We start from the raw sequence: 23,344 nt of genomic DNA, 5'->3' as shown, positions 1-23,344 counted from the left end.
TTTCTGAAGGTTTTTTTCACTGTGTGGAGCTGAGGGCTACGGAGGCACAGGAGGGACATAAATACAGTATATGTTTTTTAAATTAATCCATATAAATAGACATTTATTTTTTACATTTACAAATTTAGTTTTTTTTTTTTCTTCCTCCCCAAACCAGTTGATTGACAGTTTGGCCTTTAAAGGAACAGTAATTGCAGTATGGAAAAAAAGACAGGGATACAATAAAATTGTTATTATATAAAATAAATAAAGAAAACATAAATAGAATATAAAATATATATAAAATTAAAAATTATTTGTATTAATATAACATATTTAAGAATTTAAAAAAAAGTCTAATTGTAGTTTTTAAAGTTAGAATTAATCTATAATTATAACTAATTATTTACATTATTTACACATATTTACATTAATTGTATACATAAATACATATTCTATATTTGTCTTTATACTTCCATATATTTGTATTTATTTATTTTCAATATATTTTGGTTTTTTCGTATTAATTATTTTTTTCTCACACTCCTGTGACTCCATATAGTCATGTCTCACAAACAAAATAAAGGAAACAACTGACAAATAAGGCTTTTATTTTGAAGTTAAAGGGGGTCAGAGGAGTGAAAAGTTTATTTCTTTTTAATAATACATTTTTTGACTCAAGAAATAAATGCGAGGTGGGCGCACACACCTGTAAAAAGTGCTTCAGTATTGATTCATGGATCACAGTGCAGTTTGTTAATGAGAGAATGAATTTATTTCTAATCATGTGATGTTCAACCAAAGAGTATTTCAGGTCAGAGAGACCCTGCTGCCTGAAACTGGTGTGTTTCCTTCAACTGACCAGCAGGTGGCGATAGAGGATTAATCTACAGAGATACTGCTGCTGTCAAGCACTTTTCAAACGGTGTGCGTTGTTAATAATGGCTTTGTTCACAGTTATTTCATAATTTACTGATGCTTCATTAGAGCTGCTCCTTCTTTGGTAATCGATTGATTGATTTAAGTCATTTTTAAAGGAGATATTCTCATTTTTATCCCCTTAAATGTGAAAAAAAGTCTGGTTTCTTTCCTCCTCTGTGACAGGAAACTGAACATCTTTGGTTGTGGACAAAACAAGACATGAAGTCTGTATTAATGAAGAATTTAGTCTGATTCCAAATGCAGATTATTCTGTAATATGAGACTCTGACAGTTTTATAAAACAGGAGAGAAAGCTGCAGATGAATATTTCAGGATTTTAAAACATATTTTAACTCAAGAGACCAACTGCTTAATAGAGAAAGTGTCGGGTTAATCAATGAAAATAATCATTAATTGCAGTTAAATTAAAGGTACCTAATGGTTGTTTTGTTTGGAAGTAATGCAATAATAAGTCCCTCATAAAGTATTTTAATTCAGTGAGTCTGCCACAGCCACACGGCTCCTCATGCGTTCATGATATTAAAGTAAGTTCTGTTCATGTCACACTGCAGATTTTAGTTTGCATGTAGCGCAGAACGAGAGATTGTAAATGAAACTATGCTTCAGGCTAAAGCCCGCCTCCTCCATGTTAACAGATGGGACATGAGTCAAACTGTAAAATCCACGTCAAATACATTTTTCTCAAACATGGTTTCTGTCATTATAGTTAGTTCTTATCCTGCTGATTTATGTCACAGTGTTCATTTTTCTGACAAGTTTACTTTTAATTAGTTATTTGATGCTATAAAAAGGGGGTGTGGCCTCATGATTGACAGCTCTGTGGACAAATGGGGCTCCTGCAGCGTTCTGTTCCCGAGTAGCAGAGTAGAGGAGGAACGGCGAGAGGAGACGTAACTAACACTAACACTACAGTCATTGAACTTTCCATCAGCGTGAATATCTGCTTCAGACCGACACAAGAAGCTGTTCTGCTGCAGACTGAGCCCACCTGAGGGCTCCAACACGCCAAGGACACCTGAGGGCTCCAACACGCCAAGGACACCTGAGGGCTCCAACACGCCAAGGACACCTGAGGGCTCCAACACGGCTGTACTGCATAGAGGAGGTGGAGACGTGTCATCCATCCTTATATACAGTTACAGGTGCCACCTCGTGTGATGCCTTCTGCAGGTGCACATGGTTTTTTTTCGACAGACTGTCAGCCACGTGTTGAGCTCAGCCTGTCACTTCACAGATGAAGAGCGGAGCTGTCGGTTTGTTACCGTCTGACAGTGAATGAGATCAGATAGTGAGGAGGCTGCAGGGCTCCACCAGGAGGGGGTCTGTGTCTGCAGTGAGACCGTCATCCTCTCTATGTCAGCACGGGTTCCACAGCAGAGGCTTTAGTTCAGCGACACGATGGAGGCACAGAGGGACGTGTGATCTAAAGCTTTTTACTCTTTTGCAGAAAATTAAAGATCACTTGAATTTAGCCAAACCTGTCTTTGTTTGTTTAGGTCAGAAAGCTCCTTTAATCAATACTTGTATTACATCATGGCCTGCATTACAACCTGCATGAGGAGTGGTTGCTCACTCTTGTTAAAGGGTTTCCCTCAGCACGATGCTGACGATGCCGTCGTTCAGCTCCTTGTTTTTTCCGTCGTAGCTTTTAATGTGAAACATCGGAATGTGGAGAACTCTGGAAAACCCTCTGTTTCAGACGTAGACATTCAGGAAGTGAGCAGATAAACACTTTTCATCCTCATGATCAAATCTGACAAATGATAAAAAACATGCACGTTATTTACTGCTGCTTATCAAGAGGATAAATCTGGATCAGACAACACTGAATGAATTAAATCTTTACAGCTCTATTATTATCATCTGTAGAAGATATGACTTGTTGCTAAAGCTGGCCGGCTACCCCGAGTTACAGCTGGTTCCCTGGAGAAAGGATATGCTGACATTATTTATTGACAGTAGCTTGCTTATGGCAGCCATTTTGTTTAGCTATGATATGCATATGTCTCTGGCTCTGCAGTTCGATTGATATTGTCTGATTTTAGTAAAAAGGCTGTTAAAACTTCTCCACACTAACGGCCTAACCCGGCAGGCAGCTGAAGAGGCAGAGATTTCCCTCAGGAGGAGGTGGAGACCAGAAAAACAAACAGTTTGCTCACTGACTTGTTTAGAGGGTTTTACTACTTTAAACAGGCTCTGTGTTGAGTTCAGGATTGACATCCATGTTATGCGAGCGAAGGGGCGAATACATTACTTTCACTTCCAGTGACAAAGCATAGAAACATCTACGCTTCTACACTTTCTTCCTCGTCAGGCCTTAAAACCTGAGTGAGTGCAAACTGTTTCAGAAGCATTAGCATTTGTCATGACGCAGAAGCAGAGAGCTTTCAGGAGACGCCTCATTCTTAACACAAACCACAGGTCAGTACCTGCAGAGATAAGGGCCTGACAGGTCTGTGTGAAGAAACAGGGCAGAAGTTCTTTTTCAAGTCACTGCTTCTTCAAGAGCAGACGAAGGAGGTTTGTGACGCACAGGAACAAACAACGTCCCCCTGAAGAACCGGAGGAGGCTCCTCACTCTGCTGACCCAGATCATCAGCTGCAGACTGGAGGGATGATCGGACTGCAGATGAGGAACTCTTTGGATTAGCCGCATGCTAACAAAAACCACTCAGTCAGTGTGAGAAAATGGGTCTGGTTTTATGTTTTGAAAATGAAGGGAACATATTAATAGTCTGTGTGAAGCCTCTTCAGGCTCCGAGGTCTGAGCAGAAACATTTAGCTGAACCTTTGTCGTCTTTATTCACATTCACAACACCTGACTCGCGCTGAATTTAGCCTTTAGTGCAGATTTTAAAAAGCTTAAAAATACTTTTTCCATCGTTTCGACAGACTTATGAAATTCTGTGAAAATTCAAGTTGAGGATTAAACCAACTGTGAGACAACAAGCAGCTTCATCTGCTACGCAGACACACAAACACACAAACAGGAAGTCTGTGAAGACAGCCACTTTGAATTTAAGACTTTTTTTCTTAGAGAAAAAAGCAAAGCTGCAAATAACAGAGTCCACATTTCATGTCATGCATCATAGAAAATATTAGTTCTTTCTTCTCATCGTATTTACAGAATATATTACACATGATGTTCTGTACAGTCAAAGTTCTTCTACAGCACGTTCGGAAAAATATTTTCTGACCCAGAATTATTTTTACATAAAAACAACAAGAACAAACGTGCGTCTGGCGGCTCTGCAGGACGTCCATGAAGCCAGAGAGCTCTGCGTAAAACACACACACACACACACACACACACACACACACACACACACACACACACACACACACACACACACACACAGGGGGTGTGAGGGGGGGCCATTGTGGCTCCCTGCTTTCTTGTAGAAAAGGCTTTGACCCAGAACCCTGTCGCCCGGTTCTGGCTCCTCTGCAGGAGTTTAGTGCAAACAGCAAAACACCCCTGTGGGGGGGGCAGCCTGCCTGTCCAATCACTGGGCAGCCTCTGAGGTCTCAGTGCTGCACTGTGAGCAGAACTCCTCCCTTTACACCCCCATCACAAGGACCCCCCCCGCCTAGGTTTGGTTCGGCCCACCTCTGAAGGTGTCCATCAGTTACTGAGGCTGAGCGGCCGAGCGATCAGACAAACTGTCCGTCCTGTGAGGAGCGAGTGCCTGCTTCTGCTGCTGCTGATGTTGCTGCTGTAACTGTTGCTGTTGTTGTTGTTGATGTTGTTGTTGTAACTGTTGTTGCTGTAACTGTTGCTGTTGGTTCGTGGCAGTGAAGGTTCCCTGCTGCTGCAGAGAGACGGCCTGCAGGATCAGCTGGGTGGACTGATTCCCGTGAAGAAGTCGAGGAGCCTGAAGAGAAAAATTCAGTTATTTTAGGATAGAAAAGAACCCTCATCTCAGCCATCGTTCACAGCCGCTGAAGTACCCGTCATTTGGAAAAGTTAGCTGGTGCAGTCAAAGGTTTATTTAGGGTGTTACCTGTAGGAACTGTGTTTGCTGCTGGGTCAGAGGAGCCTGTCCCGCCTGCATGGCTGTGACCTGTGACTGCGTCTGCACCTGCTGCTCCTGCTGCTGCTGCTGCTGCTGCTGCTGGGGCTGCTGGGAAATTCTGATGGTCTGAGTCTGGCCCTGCTGAGGAGCGAAGGCCGTCACCACCTGCCCCATAAACATGGTGGTGGGGACCATGACGGCCCCGCACGCCATCTGCCCCGTCACCAGCTTAGTGAGCAGCTGAGGAGCAGCGGGAAACCTGCAGGAGACAGGAAGTGGACGGTAAGTGTTGCTCTGCTGAACAAATGGAACTACAGACACAAACATGAACATAATGTGACGGTGCAGTCATTCTACACATTTTGGAGGAAATAAAATGTAACATAAAATGAGATATGTACCTGATCTGAGCTCCTCGGTCCTGTGCAAACGTGGCCACAGCCGGCGTGTTGGGTCCAGTATTCTGAGCCAGACTGGTGGCGATCTGGACCATGTTAGTCGGGCTCTGCTGCGGGATCATCATGGTGTTGTAGAGTGACGCAGGCAGAGGATTCTGTTGAGCCTGCAGAGTGACAGACGGCCGCTGAAAAACACACAGGCAGTGACAGTTAGCAGATCTGAAGGACACGGGGCTGAAGAATCGAGAGGAAACTAAAGGAAGCGTTGGTCTTTGAGTATCTACAACTGTTTCATGTCCCTGAACAACCAAAGCTAAAAGGTTATGAAAGTTTATAAACAATAATAATATGTTCATTAAATTTGGCAAAATGAACACACAAAATTGACTGACCAAAACTATTCAGTTTAAGAAAGAAAGAGAAATATTTTTGCATATTGTGATGTCACATCTTTGAGTATCTTAAACGCTTCATATCCCTAAAATCTGTACAACATGAAGATTCTGAAAGTTCTTCTTGCTTTTATAGTTTTAATGTTCGATCGATTTCAACAGAATTATGCAAATGAGCATTTCCCACGGCCTTAATGCAGAATCCTGTGCTTTGTCATCCTGTGTTATTCTGCACATGATGAATGTAACGACATCATTAACAAAGGAACAATTAGAAGAATCAAGTAGACTGAAGTCTTCACTTTCTGCTGTGAAAAAATGATGAAGCTTTTCTGTTTCTTATTTCAGATCATTTTAAACAAGATGATGCAAACAAAGATCTCCCCCAGCAGGACGCAGCTGCGAGTGTCTTACACCCCATTTAATAAAAGTAATGATGTCATAAAGTAAATCATATCGAGATGATGCAAAAGAGGAAGGCCTTAGCTTTCTGCTGCAGCTGCCTGCCCACGTTCTCAGAGCATTAACGGACATCAGGGGAGAGGGACAATCGTTTACTGTCTGACCTGTGATAGTGCAGTGTTCTGATCCCGTAGCAGTGTCTGCTGCTGGGTCTGGGTCTGGACAGGATGTTGCTGCTGTATGCTGTTCTGTAGAGGCCCTGCAGAGACCACCTGGCCCTGCATGCTGAGCGCCCCCGCCTGCTGCATGGAGTTCCCCTGAGCCACCTGCACCGAGCTCAGGCTCAGTGCTCCAGAGCCTTTCTGCAGGAACATCTGAAACACACAGCACAGACTCTGAAACTAACACAGCAAAGACTTCACTCACAAACAAAAAGCAGAGCAGTGATGTGTTTATTCAGCCGTATGTTCTCAGTCTCACCTGCAGGCTCTGGCCCTGCACTCTCTGCAGCTCATCCTGGATCTGCCGCAGCTCGTCCTGCTGCCTCTGGATGTTTTCTTCGATCAGTTGGGTCCTCTGCTCCAGCTGCTCCTTCAGGTGCTGCATGGCCTCGACCGGGCTGGTGAACGGCACCATTGACTGGAGAAGAACAATGACACACAGCGAGAGGTGAAAAAACAGCTGCAGAACATCTGTGTCTGATACAAGAGACAAGAAACTCAGTGAGGAGAGATTCAGGGCCAGCTGCAAATAAGATGAATATCTTACCTGGCTGCTGATCTGAACTTGCTGCTGCTGCTGCTGCTGCTGCTGCTGATGCTGCTGCTGTTGCTGCTGCTGCTGCTGCTGCGACACCATGGATGGAGCCATGTTCTGTCCTGTGTTCTGGGAGCTCATCGACTGCTGAATGAACAAACAGTTCAGACTTCAGTACCTCGATATCTCTTCTTCCAATCCCAAATCCACGTCATTTACACAAAGTTAAACATTCCTCTGCATGTTCATTCAACTTAAATATTCAAACATATAAAAAAAGAAAAAGGATCAATATGAAGACATGGTCTTCTTCTCCTGCGCAGGTAGCAACGTCCCATGTTACATAAAGCTCTGCTAGAAGGGACATCTGGAGGCTAAATGACAACTTCCCCTTAATCCCCCTAAGAAAGAGGACACCCTCCGTGGGAGTGTGCGCGACAGAGGGGCGGGATTCAGCCTTTATGTCTCATTTATTCCCTGACAACCCCGAACACAATCAGTCAGACATGTGACACCAGCTCTGTTTGTCCGCTCTCTGACCTGACTGCTGATAGACGATCTGCGCTGTGACGTCATGTCCACGGCAGAGACAGACTGCCGGCCGGGTGTGCTCCGATCTCCCTGCAGCTTCATCTGAGACACTGAGAGGGAAACACAAACATGATGCACAGATTTATAACAGAACAAACACGTCTTATAGAGACTAAAACAGCTGTTTGACCAGATGATTTCTTACAGGCCGGGTCGGACACGGCGGTGTGCGAGGATTTGCGTGAGTTGCGGGATGAGGCCGAGGGAGTCCGGCTGTGGTTGAAGCGCTCTAGCGCCTCCTTCAGGCTGGGAGTGTTTCCCCGAGACTCAGAGCCTGAATCCTGAGACTGCTGAGAGGTGAGGGAGAGAACAGGTGAGGTCAGTCTTTGATCGGGGCCTCAATGGAAGGAAACGTCAAAGGGACACCCAGTAAAACTCGATGAATCAAATCATCAATCAAAAAGATCCTCAGTCGACTCACGTTATGTGAGGTTGTACATTTAGCAAATTAATCTAAAAATGACTCCACAGTTTGTCGTTCACACCGACGTCCAATTCATCAGAAGAGGTCCCTTATCCCCGATCAAACGGCCCAGCTGTCAAAAGTAATCTGATCGGATCACGGCGAACAGATTGGATCACATTTTCAGATCAGATACCAAAATCCAGTTTGGTTTTTTATCAGGATCAAACCTCCAGTTTGTGTTCAAACTTCTGAGTAGGATGGAGACGATCCAACACATCAGGATGATCCTGATCCCAGCAGAGGAGGACTCAGGCTGGATACGTGTTTTAAACTGGTGAATGAAACATTTTTACTGTGTAGTTTTAGATTTTGTCTCTCTGCAGAGACATGGCAGAGAAAGTCGACACATAAAAGTAACAGTTCTGTCCCCATAAAATAATCCACCAAATAGCATCAAACATTAAATATTTTATTTTAAGCAGCTGTGAGGAGGTTTTATTTTGTGTGGCACCAAAGTATGAAGCATGTAGTCCCATCGAGAGCACTGACACACTGCTGAGGGGCTTTTTAATGAATTCAAACAGGACCGTTCTCTCTCTCTCTTGTCTTAATGCCCGTGCTGCCATTGTTTGTTTTGCCTTGGATATAAGTCAGACGTTCCAAACAGACATGAGCTCCATCCGAGGCGTAACACATACACCACAAACAAAGAGGGGCTTAAGTCTAACCGGTGCACAGAGCGTAACTTAAAGTCTGTCGTAACTTTCAGCTCTAGGTCGGACGTAACGCTACACCCAGGCGCACATCAAGCAGGTGCACTCGGCTCCAGGTGAGATGAAAAATACAGAGTAAAGCAGTTTCATGTTCAAATCTGTGTTCAGTCTTCGGTGGTGCTTCTGGGGCTGCGAGAACTTGAGCTCAGCTTGTTTTCTGAAAGAGTGTCTGTTCACTGAAACCATCCGGCCACACAGGCTGAATCTGGCTGACTCGAGTCACCGGGAACCAACAGAACAAGATTTAGCTGCTTTTATTGCAATCAAAGGGTCAAAATGATGCAAAATAAACGAATGATGATACATGTGTTTTCATCTGTCCACAAGACGAGACATGTAAACATTTATTAACGTCTGCACAAAAATATCTTCTTGTGTTTGCGTTGTCCAAGCATGATCTAAAAATAAGTCTAAAACACATTCACATTTACAGGTGAGGAGTTTGTTTCGGCGCTGAACTGGAAATAAAGTTGACTCTTTGTATTGAACAGCTGAGAGTGACATAACTCTGAGTCGGGGTCAGAAGTCTCACCTTGTCTGCTGTGATCTCAGGAGGCGAGTCTTCCATCCCGAGCTCTCTGCGCTGCTCTGCTCGGACTTCAGCGTAACTGTGAAGCAAAGACACCAAATTAAATATATGTGTAAAAAACATTGTGATCGAAGTGACTGAGACTGAAATCCTCCACGTACCTGACCACAGTGTGTGTGCAGACGATGAACTCGGGTCTGGAGTTCCACTGGTGGTACGTGATGTAGTAGTGCGTCTGAAGCCAAATCCACTGCTGCCCTTTAGTGAGGAACCTGTAGTAGCAGGACTTTCCTTTGCCGTACTGCATCACTGCAGACACACAGGAGGAGGGGGGGGGGTCACATTCACTGCTTGAAAGCTAAAAGAAGAAGCTGACTGTGTATCAGCTCAGTGAGATGATGTCAGACAGAGAGGAGGACTCACAGTGCTCGTGACATTTGGCCAGAGTCTCCAGGTCGTCTACGTGGTAGTAGTCGTACCCTGATGTACCCAGGACCTCAAACGGGAGGTACCCTATGATGGGGGGCGCCCTGGACGAACAAAGCATCATCATCATTATTATTATAGAGAAATTATTAACACAAAGCAAGAGCTTATTCCAACTTGAAAAACTAGAATTACCACCTTGTGCTTGTATGCCTCCGCCAACTATTTGAAGTTACATTTCTGCCTGTGTGACTCTGGATGTTGGAGTTATTAAACAAAAGGTATTAAGTTTATGTTTTGGTGAAATGGAAGTTAATACTATAGCGACATGTAACATCCCAGTGCATAGTTTCCAGTGAGGAACATGCTGCCCTCACTTAGAGACTATTTTAGACCAGAGACCTTTGACCTTTGACCAGCAAAATGTACTCAGTTCATCCCTGAGTCCAAGAGGACGTTTATGCCAAATATTAAGAAATTCCTTTAAGGCATTCATGAGATATCGTGTTCACAAAAATGGGATGGACGTGAGATCACAGTGACCTTGACCTTTGACTTTTGACCACCAAAATCTAATCAGATCATCCCTGAGTCCAAGTGGACAATTGTGCCAGATTTGAAGAAGTTCCCTCGAGGTGTTTCTGAGATATCGTGTTCACAAGAATGGGACAAACGGACGGACGGACGGACGGCCCAAAACCACGACGCCTCTGGCCGTGGCCGTCGCCGGGGCAGAGGCGTCATGAAACACCCAACATATCATGGGATTAGAGATAATTTGCTCCCATGTGATTGGACTCCACAAACCTCAACCGTCACACCACAAAGGCTCGTCTGTAAAAGATTCATTGATGAACCTTTGGCTCGTCTCCATGGCCTCAGGTAAACTCGTTCTGCTGCAGGCTGTGCAGACTGCTTTATTACCGACGAACCAAGACCAGTAAACATGCAGCATTATCGATCATGATTGCATCTGAGTTATAAATCTGTTTTATCATCCTCCAATCCATTATCGAGACAGACAACCTTTCACGCTCACATTCACACCTACGGGAAATTTTAGAGTCACCGCAGAGTCAAACTGGAGGAGGACACCAGAGTTTTATTAATTCAAACCGAACCGTTAAATAAGCTCGCGTCATGATCCATTTATCCAGTGGTAAAGAGTTACACATCACACTGACAGCAAAAGATTTACACTGAACGAGAAACAGACACTGAAGAGGATTTCTTGGTGACAAATAATCTGGAGAATATAAACTTACCTGTGGTCCAAGAAGAGAAATTTCCACTCTAAACTGTGTCTGGAGGTGAATTCCTCATTCGGCTCTTCTACAGTGCACATCTCCTGTGACGGACAGATGGAGGGAGAGTAGAAATTATCTTAAACATACACAGATCAGCCATAACATTATGACCACCTGCCTAATATTGTTTAGTCCTGTAAGCTGCGAGGTGGGGCCTCCATTGATGGGACTTGTTTGTCCAGCACATCCCACAGACGCGCCATTGGATCGAGATCTGGGGAATCTGGAGGCCAAGTCAGCACCTTGAACTCGTCGTGTTCCTCAAACCATTCCTGAACCATGTCTGCAGTGTGGCAGGGAACATTATCCTGCTGACAGAGGCCGCTGCCATTAGGGAATACCGTTCCCATGAAGGGCTGGACTTGGTCTAAAGCAATGTTCAGGTAGGTGGTACGTGTCAAAGTAACATCCACATGAATCAGGACCCGAGGTTTCCCAGCAGGACATCGCCCAAAGCATCACACTGCCTCCGCCGGCTCGCCTTCTTCCCAGAGTGCATCCTGGTGCCATGTCTTCCCCAGGTAAGCGACGCACACGCACCTGACCATCCACATGATGTAAAAGAAAACTTGATTCATCAGACCAGGTCTCCTTCCATCGCTCTGTGGTCCAGTTCTGATGCTCATGTGACCATTGTAGGCGCTTTCAGCGGTGGACAGAGGTCAGCATGAGGGGTCAGCATGAGCACCCTGTCCACCCTGTAACTTTTCCCGTTGTGGGACGAATAAAGGATTATCTTATCTTATCTTATCTGCAGCTATGCAGCCCCATACACAACAACCTGTGATGCTCTGTGTGTTCCTTGGAGCACTTTTGGTCGGTCCTGACCGCTGCAGACCGGGAACACCTCACAAGCGCTGCAGGTTTGCAGATGCTCTGATGCAGTCGTCGCGCCATCACCATTTGGTCAAAGTCGCTCACATCCTTTCAACACGTCAACTTGGATGACTAAATGTTCACTTGCTGCCTAACATATCCCATCCACTGACAGCGGCCATTGTAACCAGACAATGTTATTCACTTCACCTGTCAGTGGTCGTAATGTGATGGCTGTTCAGTGTATTTACTAAATGATCTCTAACAATGTTGAGCCGAACATGCAGAAAACCAGGTCAGTGTGAAGAGCCAGATTTCAGTTACCATTGTTCTTTGTTCTTTTGTTCAGCTTCAACCGTCTCAGCTTCAGAACTATCGTCCTGTGTGTTATTCCAGGAAAATGATGAGTAATCGCTTGTCTTTATTCCAAATTTGATTTCCAACAGAGTAAATAAAATCAACAGAAGCTCTTTAACTCAGCTGGGAGAGAAATTTTACTCAGTGGGAAAGAGATAAACAGTTTTTAAATGAAGTAAAAGCAGCCAGCAGAGGCAGCGGGGGGGCTGCACATAACTGAGCCCAAATGTGTCTCTGTGGGGGGGCTGACTGGGCAACTTAGCCTCGTTCTATTTAAAACCTCCTTTATCAAACCCTGAAGCACGAATCTGAATGCGAGTTAAACAGGTAAAGAAAGAAGATAAGGATTCTCACCTTGATAAACTGGGGCTTGGCGAGCCGCACAGTTGCTATGAGACAGACTCTGTCCTCGAAGGCAGAGTGAAGCGACCGCTGGATCACGCCGTCAAATCCGTTTCGGTTACAGTTAGGCACTGATGACGAATAAACGACAGAACAGTTAGACCTGACAGCCAGGGAAAACTCCAGGATCGTACCACTTAGATTAGTCTAACTCACCATTATTCAGGGACTTGAAGTTTCCAATGAACTTCACATATTCATACACAGGAGGCTCTTTGGGGTCGATCGGCCCTCGGAGCATGTGGCAACAGAACTCCAGCTGATTTTTTGCTGGAAGAGACGTTTTAAAATAAAAGACATGAAGGAAAGAATCAGCACTAGGACTTAGAAATACCAGTCAATTAATTTAACAACATAAAAATCTGATGGCAATGCCAAGATACAAAAAAAGACTTACTTTTGAGATATTCGGGCGTCAGAGTCTCTCCCTCCAGGATGTGAGAGGACAGAGCCTTATACACGTCTGAATGCTCGCCTTTGGGCAGGAAGTTCAACAGGTTCTGATCCACCAGATCAGACTGAAGAACAGACAAGAACTTTGATTAATCTTTAAACGTGTGTGCATTGTTACACTCTTTAAATATTATTAAGTATTCTATAAATTGTCAGATTGTAAAAGTATATTCAGATACTTTTAAACCTGGGCCTTATTTTCACACATTTCTGGGTCTAAATAACTGATAAGTAACTATAATAAAAGTTCTTGTTGTTTCCACTGACAGGCTCAGATTGTTATTCTAAGTGTGTGACAGCATCACAGAAAGGATCCCTACAGAGATAGACCTTTTTGTTACAGAGGAAGATGATTGTTTTAACCACACACAGACGTTACATCGCTCTCTGCAGACACACCAGACTCCATTCATAAAAACACTGATTTTACCTTGAACACTGAAGTCGTTGGTTTACTGCTGCATCAATCCAATAGGTGGTTTGCATTTATGAATTGTGTAACTTCTGTTTTTTAAACCATCAGTTGGGGTCCAACACAATGTTAAAAAAACTACCTGATGGAGGCAGCGGTAGATCAACAACTCCTGTGTTCTGTGAGGTAAAATGACTGTTTTTTCAATGGAGTCTGGTGGCTTTACAGGGTGCACTGTAAATGCTGTACTTGGTTAAAAAAAGACCTTCCTCTTTAACAAGGTCTATCTCTGTAGGGATCCTTTCTGAAAGGCTGTCAGACACTTGGAAGAACAACCTGAGCCTGTCAGTGGAAACAACGAGAACTTTTAGTGGACAGACTTTGATCAGGTGTATTGTAGCTGTCAGCTGAAACAATCTAGTGGAGCAATATTTATTTAGACAACAAACTATGTAAAAAAAAAAAAAAAGGCCTAGTATAACAATCCTGTATAAAAACACAAGAATCCCTCTTTTATACTCACAGGTAAGTGCTCCAGTAGACACGTCACACTCTCAGAGGCATAGATTATATTCCCATCAGTCATAATTGCAAGAAAGAAACCATCCAGCGCCTGTTAAAAACAAAAACAACAACTTTTAATTTACTTATCTTGTAAACTAAACAAAGGAGACTCTGTGTTTAGCAGTGTCCGTATCTCACCTCCAACATCAGCTGAGTGAACTCTTCATTACTAAGAAACGGAGGCTTCCAGTCCTGTCTGATCTCTGTTGACTCTGACTGAGCAGCGATTTCTGATGAAGGAAACATGAAACATGTTCAGCTGAAGAGTCGGAATCACGGCTACGTAGATCATCCAGCTATCAGCAGAGATCCTCACCTTTGTGTTTGTGCAGGAAGTCGATGCTCTTCTGTAAAATGGTGGATTTATCCATCTTCCGGGTGTTGCCCGGTAACATGGTACCCAGCTCCTTGATGAGGCCATTGAACTGGTCTCTGCGCTTCTTCTCCAACTTGTTACGGGACACACTGTGGGTGATGACACAATGAGATAACATCACTATTCCTCATAATAACAAACAGCTGTCTGGGCATTGATTCAAGCTACATTAGCAATGCTGTATTATCGTGAGTGTTCACACAGGTGAGACACAAATTTAAAGGATGCTTCAGGTATTTTTAAACATGGACCCAATTTTCACATTATTTGGGGTCTCTTTGACTGATTATACCAACAGTTTTGTAATTATGTCGACTAAAAGTTCTTGTTGTTTCCACTGACAACAGTGTGTGACAACATTACAGAAATAATCCCAACAGAGTGAGACCTATTAGTTAAAGAGGAAGATGATTTTTTTAACCACACACAGACGTTGCATATCTCCCTTTAAAGCCACCAGACTCCATTGACAAAAACAGTAATTTTACCTTGCAGAACACAGGAGATACTGGTCAACAATACTTTGATCAGTTAGTTTGTTTGTGGCACTGCAAGTTTAACAAATACTGTGTTGAATCACACCTCTGTGTTTGAAACAGAGATTTTTTCAAAGCCACCAGACTCCATTCACAAAAACAGTAATTTTACATTGCGGGACAGGGAGAGTTACTGACGCACTGCTGCCTTGATGGGTTAGTTCTGGTGTTTTTGTTTGTTACAATATATAAAAGAATTAGATATTAACCAACCATTGAAAACACCAAGGTCACACAATAACACAATAAAACTAACTGATCGAGGCTGTGGCAGACCGTCAACTTCCCCTTTCCTGCAACGTAAAATTACTGTTTTTGTGAATGGGGCCTGGTGTCTTTGAAGAGAGCGATGTAACGCCTGTTTCTGGTTAAAACAATCATCTTCCTCTTTAACATAAAGGTCTATCTCTGTAGGGGTCCTTTCTGTAATGTTGTCACACACTTAGAATAACAATCTGAGCCTGTCAGTGGAAACAACAAGACCTTTGAGTGGACTTTACTTACTTTGATTGGGCTCATTTGCCCTAAAGGATTATGTTGCAGTCATCCCAGCCTGTTTCACTGCTGCAGGCTGAAGCACTCTACTGGAGCAATTCCATGACTTTCTGTGCCTTTTTGTCATTTAGACCCCAAAATATGTTATAAAATTGGGCCCAGATGTAAATATGCCAGAATTCCCTTTTAATTTGCGACATGGTTCAGCCCAACGCAATTTAATGAGTCACTTGATGGAGGGGATGTAGGTGTGTTATCCTGTTATGAAATCCTGGCCTCATAATAACTGGGACTATAACATGATGGAGGATGGTTTGAATAACACTGAACACAAAGCACATGGATCTGACCGTTTTGCTTTGTCCTTGTCATCCTCTTCATTAAACCCATCAAAGATACTGCTGTCATCCCTGCAGAGCAAACACACCAACAGTGGAAGAAGATCCTCTGATAATCGTTCTCTTTCATGGACACTTTGATCTTTAGCTTTTGATCCCCCGCCATCGTCTTGTCGGTTATTTTCCCCTCTATGTTGCTCTGGCTTAACTCTACTTACACTCATCATGTGACAAGTGAACTCTGCTTTATGCTGCTGCTATACGGAGCAGACACTTTCAGGTTATATCTGTAGCGCCTGTCGTCCGTCTAAGTATTGATAAACCCAGTTTTGTGGTCTGAAAACACCCTAGACTGTATAAAAAGATGGGTGACATGACAGCTCCCTCAAAGTGAAGCCAAACCCTCTCTGTCGCCCCCTGCTGACTGGCTGCAGTATGGGTCATAAAGCCCGCCTCCTCCATGTTAACAGATGGGACATGAGTCAAACTATAAAATCAAAATACACGTCAAATACATTTTTCTCAGCCATGGTTTCTGTCATTATAGTTAGTTCTTATCATGCTGATTTATGTCCAAGTGTTCATTTTTCTCACAAGTTTACTTTTAATTAGTTATTTGATGCTATAAAAAGGGGGTGTGGCCTCATGATTGACAGCTCTGTTGACAAATGTTCTGTTCCCGAGTAGCAGAGTAGAGGAGGAACGGCGAGAGGAGACGTAAGTAACACTAACACTACAGTCATTGAACTTTCCATCAGCGTGAATATCTGCTGAGGGCTCCAACACGCCAAGGACACCTGAGGGCTCCAACACGCCAAGGACACCTGAGGGCTCCAACACGCCAAGGACACCTGAGGGCTCCAACACGCCAAGGACACAAGGTAAAGGTGTGTTTTGGATAGAGGCCGATCTCTACTGCACACACTCTGGAAACAAATGAGCAAGATGACGGCGCTCGCTCTGGGGGGGTTTGGCTTCACTTTTGTACAACGAGAGGTCATTATAGTCATTGATAGTGACTTTTATCTAGCACTGAAACAATTAGTAAAAAGCATCAGGGTAAATTGAGCACTCCGCTGGTCAATTTAAGGAAAACATGATTTATAGAATCATTATCAATAATTACAAACAAGGAAGCTCAAAGTGTTCGACTCACCGGTCAATGCTGGAGGTCATCTTGTATCCTGTTCAGGGTCGCAGTGTCGGAGAGGGGTCTTTTAACCGTGAGGGCGACATTTGTGAACGAACCTACGAGGAGAAAAACAACATGAATCTCCATCCCCTCCGAGGGATCCAAACATTAGGTGCGTTACATAAATCTTACCTTACTGACAGTGCAGCCAGTCCTGTGAGAGGATGAGGAGGGTGCTGCTAGATGAAGGCAGGGTCTGAGTGGACACACTGTGGAGGTGGAGGTGATGGAGGTCTGGGAGGAGAGTCACTGAACGTTTCCTCAGTCAGCGGGCAGGAAGTGGACAGGAGGTCTACGCCGAGGTGAGTTTTTCTTCTGCTGTGCGTTTGAGTGTGGCACATGGCAGCAACATCTGAGTCTGCAAGAGGTTAGACAAACACACACAGGTGTCATTAGTGAAGCTCAACATCAACCTGCCCATAAAACAGATTGAAGTCAGGAAATACCATCTCATGCAAACCCTGTTGCAAATATGAGAGCTTATCTCTGAAAGGAGGAGAACTTCAATGTTTCTAGTGTTTCCTCTGACTTCTCGGGAAGCTAGCATGAGGTTTCGTGTGAAATGTTTACCACTAAAAAATCATTACCAATGAATGAAGCAAGCAATGAGCAAAGCCAAGGTTTCAACCGATGGGGCTTTTAAAAGGTAGATTATTGTGTCATGTTTAATTAACTGCTGATGAAGCAGACGAATAAAAGCACCTATGTTCTTTAAAATCATAAACTGTTGTTGATTGAGAACATTTCAGAGACGTTTTCCTTCTGCTGCCTGACTCTGCTACCTTCCTTACGCAGGTGAGCCCACAATAGATTGTCACATTAAAATGTGAAGGCCTGTTGGCTCTGCAGCCTAAATATTTGACACATTTATTTAATGAACCAGTTACCATCAGAAGCTGTGTGGGAGGTTTTCTCACCATAACGACCTCTTCAAGCCTTCATAGTTTAAGTTTTCATGTTGGAGGTGTTTCTAAGTTATTTAAAGCTAATATAAACACACACTACAGTTCAACTGAGCATCATTAGCATTGCACAACTGCACTTATTGATGACATAATCACACAGGTGTTGTTGACCATTTTACACGTGTTGAAGTCGGTAACATTACAGTTTCAGTTTAATTTCAGCAATGCAAAACAAACAAAAACAATACAAGTGATAATGTATTGATAAGTGTGTGGATTAAGTGTATCATTACATTATTATATGACTAGTTACAAGATCTTTACTCCGATAGTTTTAATTACAGTGTGTACTTTATCCTGTGATAATTTCCTTCAATCAGATTCAAAACGTTTTGTTTCCTTGCTTTAAATATGTTAATATATACCAATACACAGCCCTGCTTTTTCCACCCTAACTGTCTAAATAAAGTAAATAAACCAAGACTTGAGAATTTGATGTGGCACACGTTTAAAATCATTATAAATTGAGCAAATGATCGGTGTACTGAATGTTGAAACACAGCACATGTGTGAGGGAATCCCCGGCCAGCTCCCTGCTGTTGTTTAAAACTTACAAGGAGAAGAATTCTGCTCTGAATATTTACACGTTCGTGTTGAAACACGGACAGGACTCAGGAGACGATGACAGAGAGAGGAGTAGCAGTTTCATCACGCCCTGTTCACGTTGAGGTATTCAGAGTTAATTTTTGTGCTCCCTGCATGTGACTCTTCTGACACTGATAACTACAGAGATAGATGTCTTATCTTTTACCGTTTTGTCAACACAAGCGGTCAAATGCACTTCAAAGGGAGCGCAGCGTCCTCGCACAGACCTTTATCTACACTGCAGCATCTGGAAATCAGTAACTGGAACAAAGACAAAGATTCAAAAAAGATAAAATAAACAGGGGATGCCAGGAAATTAAAAAAAGATGAGCAGAATAAAGAAGAGGAAGGAAAAGTTTAACCACAGTCTCGTGTGTATCAGCAGCATCTGCAGCAGAGCGAGGGTTGTGTAAGCGCTGAGAGCAGAGGTTGTATAACTGTGATGTCATCCATGCTTCACTGACCTGCTGCCCCAATGACCTACTTTCCTCCTCCTCCTCCTCCTCCTCCTCCGATCTAACTTAATCACAGCTCCACAGGCAACACCTCATGTTCATACTAATAACACAACTCTCCCTGTCGACAGAAATCCTTTGAAACCTTCAAATAAACATGTGAGCGAGGTCTCAAACCGCCTGCATGTCACATCTCTTTGTTTAATCAAACGACATGCAAACACTTCCTGGTGTTCCCGAAGCCTCAGACGTGTGAAGGAGCTGAATTTTAAACAGCTTATTATCAGTGTTTAGTAATGTGAACCACGCAGACTAGCAGATATATTCAAATTAACACGCCTCTCACATGCAGGAGTAATTTCAACACATCAAGTCACCTCCTGAAAACCCTCTTTTAGCATCGCTTCAGTTGCTCACACGACATTGGTGAGTGTGTTTGTGGGGGTGTGTGCACGCAGATGTAGGGCAGCAGAGCTCTGAGGATATGAGTCACTCTGAAGTGGATCTGTGGCGCCGCTCGTCACGCACCACGCCACACCCCGCGCTGAGATGCCAACACAGTGACGGTGCCAACGTGCAACACAGCACCCGGCCTCACCACGCATTGCGAAGATCGTGAACATACCGTGGTTCCTCTGCAGCTGATGATCCCTCCGTCAAACTAGGTATCATCAGACTACAGAGAGTGTGACAAGTCAACCTGTGCAAGCAACATCATTTACACATTACTGGGATGTTCTTTGCTGCATCACAAGGAGGAAACCAAGCACAGGAAATCCCAGCGTGTAATAAAGCAGATTCTCTCCATCACAGACGGCAAACTTCCCTGATGAATCATCCAGCTTAGACTTTCAAATGAGGGGAAATGGAACCAAATCCAAATATGAACTACAGGCCAATGATCCATAACCAACAGGGATGCAGCTTTTGTTTTATCCTGCTCCAGCAGTCGGGATAATGTGTCTGCAAATTAGAATGCAGCTCTAACAAGGGCACAAACTACTTGTTGATCTGCAGGGACCGAAGCAGCAGTCTTCCATGCAGAGGCAGACTGAAGCCTCACGAGCTGAGACCAAATAAAGCTCTTCTTTCATGCTGAAGACAAACAGATTAATAATGACGGTTTATATGACATTTTCTGTCTGGTTCGTTATGAGGCATCCAGGCCCCTCAAGTCCTCCGGGACAGGTTTACTTATTGTTCCCAGAGTCAGAAACAAGCAGGCTGAGGCAGCAATTAGTTTCTATGCTTCTCAACTGTGGAACAAGCTACCGAGTACCTGTGGAACAAGCTACCAGTATACCTGTGGAACAAGCTACCGGAGTACCCGAAGAACAAGATATCAGAGTACCTGAGGAAACAGCTATCAGAGTACTTGAGGAATAAGCTACACGAGTACCTGAGGGACATCTACCGGTATACAGGAGGAGCAAGCTACCAGCATACCTGAAGAACAAGCTACCAGTGTACCTGGAAACAGGCTAGCGGAGTACCCGAGGAACAAGCTACCGGAGTACCTGAGGAACAAGCTACCGGTGTACCTGAGGAACAAGCTACCGGAGTACCCGAGGAACAAGCTACCGGAGTACCCGAGGAACAAGCTACCGGTGTACCTGAGGAACAAGCTACCGGTGTACCTGAGGAACAAGCTACCGGAGTACCTGAGGAACAAGCTAGCGGAGTACCTGAGGAACAAGCTACCGGTGTACCTGAGGAACAAGCTACCGGAGTACCTGAGGAACAAGCTACCTGTGTACCTGAGGATCAAGCTACCGGTGTACCTGAGGAACAAGCTACCGGTGTACCTGAGGAACAAGCTACCGGTGTACCTGAGGAACAAGCTACCTGAGTACCTGAGGAACAAGCTACCTGTGTACCTGAGGAACAAGCTACCGGAGTACCTGAGGAACAAGCTACCGGAGTACCTGAGGAACAAGCTACCGGTGTACCTGAGGAACAAGCTACCGGAGTACCTGAGGATCAAGCTACCGGTGTACCTGAGGAACAAGCTACCGGTGTACCTGAGGAACAAGCTACAGGAGTACCTGAGGAACAAGCTACCTGTGTACCTGAGGATCAAGCTACCTGTGTACCTGAGGAACAAGCTACCTGTGTACCTGAGGATCAAGCTACCTGTGTACCTGAGGATCAAGCTACCTGTGTACCTGAGGAACAAGCTACCGGAGTACCTGAGGAACAAGCTACCTGTGTACCTGAGGAACAAGCTACCGGAGTACCTGAGGAACAAGCTACCTGTGTACCTGAGGAACAAGCTACCGGAGTACCTGAGGAACAAGCTACCTGTGTACCTGAGGAACAAGCTAGAAGTTTATAGTTAGTTCTTACCATGCTGATTTATGACTAAATGTTATTTTCTGTTCCCGAGTAGCAGAGAAGAGGAGGAACAGCGAGAGGAGACGTAACTAACACTAAAACTACAGTCCTTGAACTTTCCATAAACAAGAAGCTGTTCTGCTGCAGACTGAGCCCACCTGAGGCTAAGCTAAAACCTGATAAATGTAAATAGACATTATAATAAACCAGTTAAATCCCCAAAAAGGGAAGTAGTAAGGGGGACTGTTGGTCTTGCAGAGGTTTCTGTTTTGCACATCAAACTAGCAGAGCTGCAGTGCTCACAAGTAAAGAAGACATTTGAATGCTGCTTCAGGCCAACACAAACTGAGTCTAATTACAGTCTAGACTCTTTAGTGGGAAAAGTACATCATTTGCATAGTTTGCAGTGAATTGAAGATATTTCTCAATGAAGCTTATGATCAATTTAGTGCTGCGTTTTAAATGCCCTAAAATACTTTTCAAAAAGGGACCTATTCATGGAACTTTACACCACGCTGCGGACAGGAATGTCTGGTACGCTTTGGATCACATGGATAGGAACACCCTGGGCTCATAGCAACCCTTGTGTTTTCTTCATCATCCACGTCACATCCTGACACCCGAGACCGAGGATTAGTCAACCCTCCCAGATCCCAGGTGTCACAACACAGACCACAGCTTTCAGAGATCGAATAGATTTCTAAAAAGAAATCTGTATTCTGTGCAGTCAAACAAACAGACTTCAGGAGCTGATAAGGGGAAAGGGGTTGTTCCGTCTTATTCTGCTGTAGGTGAAGGATACTACTACGCAGTTTATAACAGCCAGAAAACAACAGACTCTCTGCCAAAGAGGTCACACGAATCAGCAGAGACACATCCAGGAGTGATGTATTCAGTCACACATCCTGTCTGAGGCAGCATCAAGGCCTCAGCATCCTCAAAGAAGTCATTGCTTCAGTTTTCAGGCATCGACTATATTCACACAGATGATTTTCCTTTGACTGCACACTCAGGTTTGGAAGCACAAATGCTTTTTTCATGTCATACTGTGGTGATCCAAATGAAATCTGACAAATCATTATCATATCAATGGTTCCAGATTAATCAGCAACCGAAAAGAAAATTCTGAGGGCTTTTATGGATTAAAAGGATTATAGGGCTAATGTTAGCATACATCCACTTACTAGCATTACCATTAGTAACATACTTATCTCCTATCATATCATACAACACTATCTTAAGGTATCGTTCAATCTTGGAACCCATCAGCTCTGAAGATGCTACATCCTCTGGGAGTGTTGGTGAACTTTCTCGGGCATTCCGGTTTAGCCAGCGCTCAGCGATGAGGACTTCCAGCGCAGACGTCCTTCTCCGCGCGCTGCATTGTTTACAGTCCAGTCAGCAGCTCGAGAAGCGACCGTGTGTTCAGATCAAAGTGAAGGTAAATTCTCCCTCCAGATGTGTCTGCTAAATAAACGCTGTCATCTCTCGGTTCGTCCCATCCCCCGGAGGAGCGCCCGTTCATCTGTCTGTGCTGAGTCTCAGTCTCACTGTAAACAGGAAGTTACACAGAGGCTGCACTCTGGCTTACTGCAGCGGGATGAAGCCCAAACAGAAACAGAGTTTCTTGTGATCGACTTTAATTAATTGCTTTCCATTGTTGGCAATTTATTCACATGAATGTAAAAGTGTTGGATAGTGATGTTCTCTTACAGGCATTTAGGCGACTATTTCCGGGCCGGGAGGTCCGTGTCCGACGTAGGGTTTTTTTTAATGGTAAAAAAATGTATAATTTGCGAGTACTTGTTCATAAGGTCATTAGTAATTAGTTATTACTTGAATATTAAGATTACTGGAAATGGCCATCCCTAATGCATATATCTGTATTTAAACTGTCATCACATAACCACCGGGAGCCGGGATGACATCATTGCTTGTCAATCAAAAAATAGTGAAATGATGACATTTGTCAGATTACCTTTAATCATACACCTTAAAACCCAAAGACACAGCACTATGGCATTATGACATGAGCATGATGTCATGGAAAATGGCTGCCGTGTGAATACGGTGAATTAATGTTTTCCTCAAGATGCTTCTGAGGACGGTTGTTATAATGCTGTGATCTGTTAGTCGTTAAATCCACA

At 43.9% G+C, this 23,344-nt stretch overlaps 1 protein-coding gene across 8 annotated transcripts in view; it reads right to left on the bottom strand.

The window, feature by feature from the left end:
* Nucleotides 1-3,602: 3,602 nt before the first annotated feature.
* Nucleotides 3,603-23,344, bottom strand: part of clocka (clock circadian regulator a) — a 31,672-nt gene continuing 11,930 nt past the window's right edge. For 2 of the 8 annotated variants that reach the window (XM_069679605.1, XM_069679604.1), the window contains exons 3-22: nt 16,991-17,216; nt 16,823-16,914; nt 15,679-15,738; nt 14,238-14,386; nt 14,060-14,151; nt 13,881-13,970; nt 12,890-13,010; nt 12,649-12,762; nt 12,445-12,563; nt 10,876-10,958; nt 9,608-9,714; nt 9,346-9,493; nt 9,188-9,263; nt 7,622-7,766; nt 7,426-7,526; nt 6,610-7,029; nt 6,294-6,503; nt 5,339-5,520; nt 4,926-5,196; nt 3,603-4,796 (exon numbers count right to left, since the gene is read on the bottom strand). In XM_069679605.1, coding sequence (XP_069535706.1) covers nt 4,551-4,796; nt 4,926-5,196; nt 5,339-5,520; nt 6,294-6,503; nt 6,610-7,029; nt 7,426-7,526; nt 7,622-7,766; nt 9,188-9,263; nt 9,346-9,493; nt 9,608-9,714; nt 10,876-10,958; nt 12,445-12,563; nt 12,649-12,762; nt 12,890-13,010; nt 13,881-13,970; nt 14,060-14,151; nt 14,238-14,386; nt 15,679-15,738; nt 16,823-16,842 — 2,754 coding nt within the window. In that variant the 5' untranslated portion in view covers nt 16,843-16,914; nt 16,991-17,216 and the 3' untranslated portion in view covers nt 3,603-4,550. Of the gene's footprint in view, nt 4,797-4,925; nt 5,197-5,338; nt 5,521-6,293; nt 6,504-6,609; nt 7,033-7,425; nt 7,527-7,621; nt 7,767-9,187; nt 9,264-9,345; nt 9,494-9,607; nt 9,715-10,875; nt 10,959-12,444; nt 12,564-12,648; nt 12,763-12,889; nt 13,011-13,880; nt 13,971-14,059; nt 14,152-14,237; nt 14,387-15,678; nt 15,739-16,822; nt 16,915-16,990; nt 17,217-23,344 lie in introns of all 8 variants that reach the window. The other 6 variants (XM_069679608.1, XM_069679610.1, XM_069679609.1 and 3 more) reach the window with 6 other exon arrangements.

The sequence above is a fragment of the Semicossyphus pulcher genome, unplaced genomic scaffold, assembly GCF_022749685.1.
Source record: "Semicossyphus pulcher isolate SPU_LCO1_2020_fin unplaced genomic scaffold, fSemPul1.0.p SCAF_4, whole genome shotgun sequence".
Lineage (NCBI taxonomy): Eukaryota > Metazoa > Chordata > Actinopteri > Labriformes > Labridae > Semicossyphus > Semicossyphus pulcher.
The sequence above is the reverse complement of the archived record's forward strand: the minus strand, read 5'-3'. Positions and strand labels throughout refer to the sequence as shown.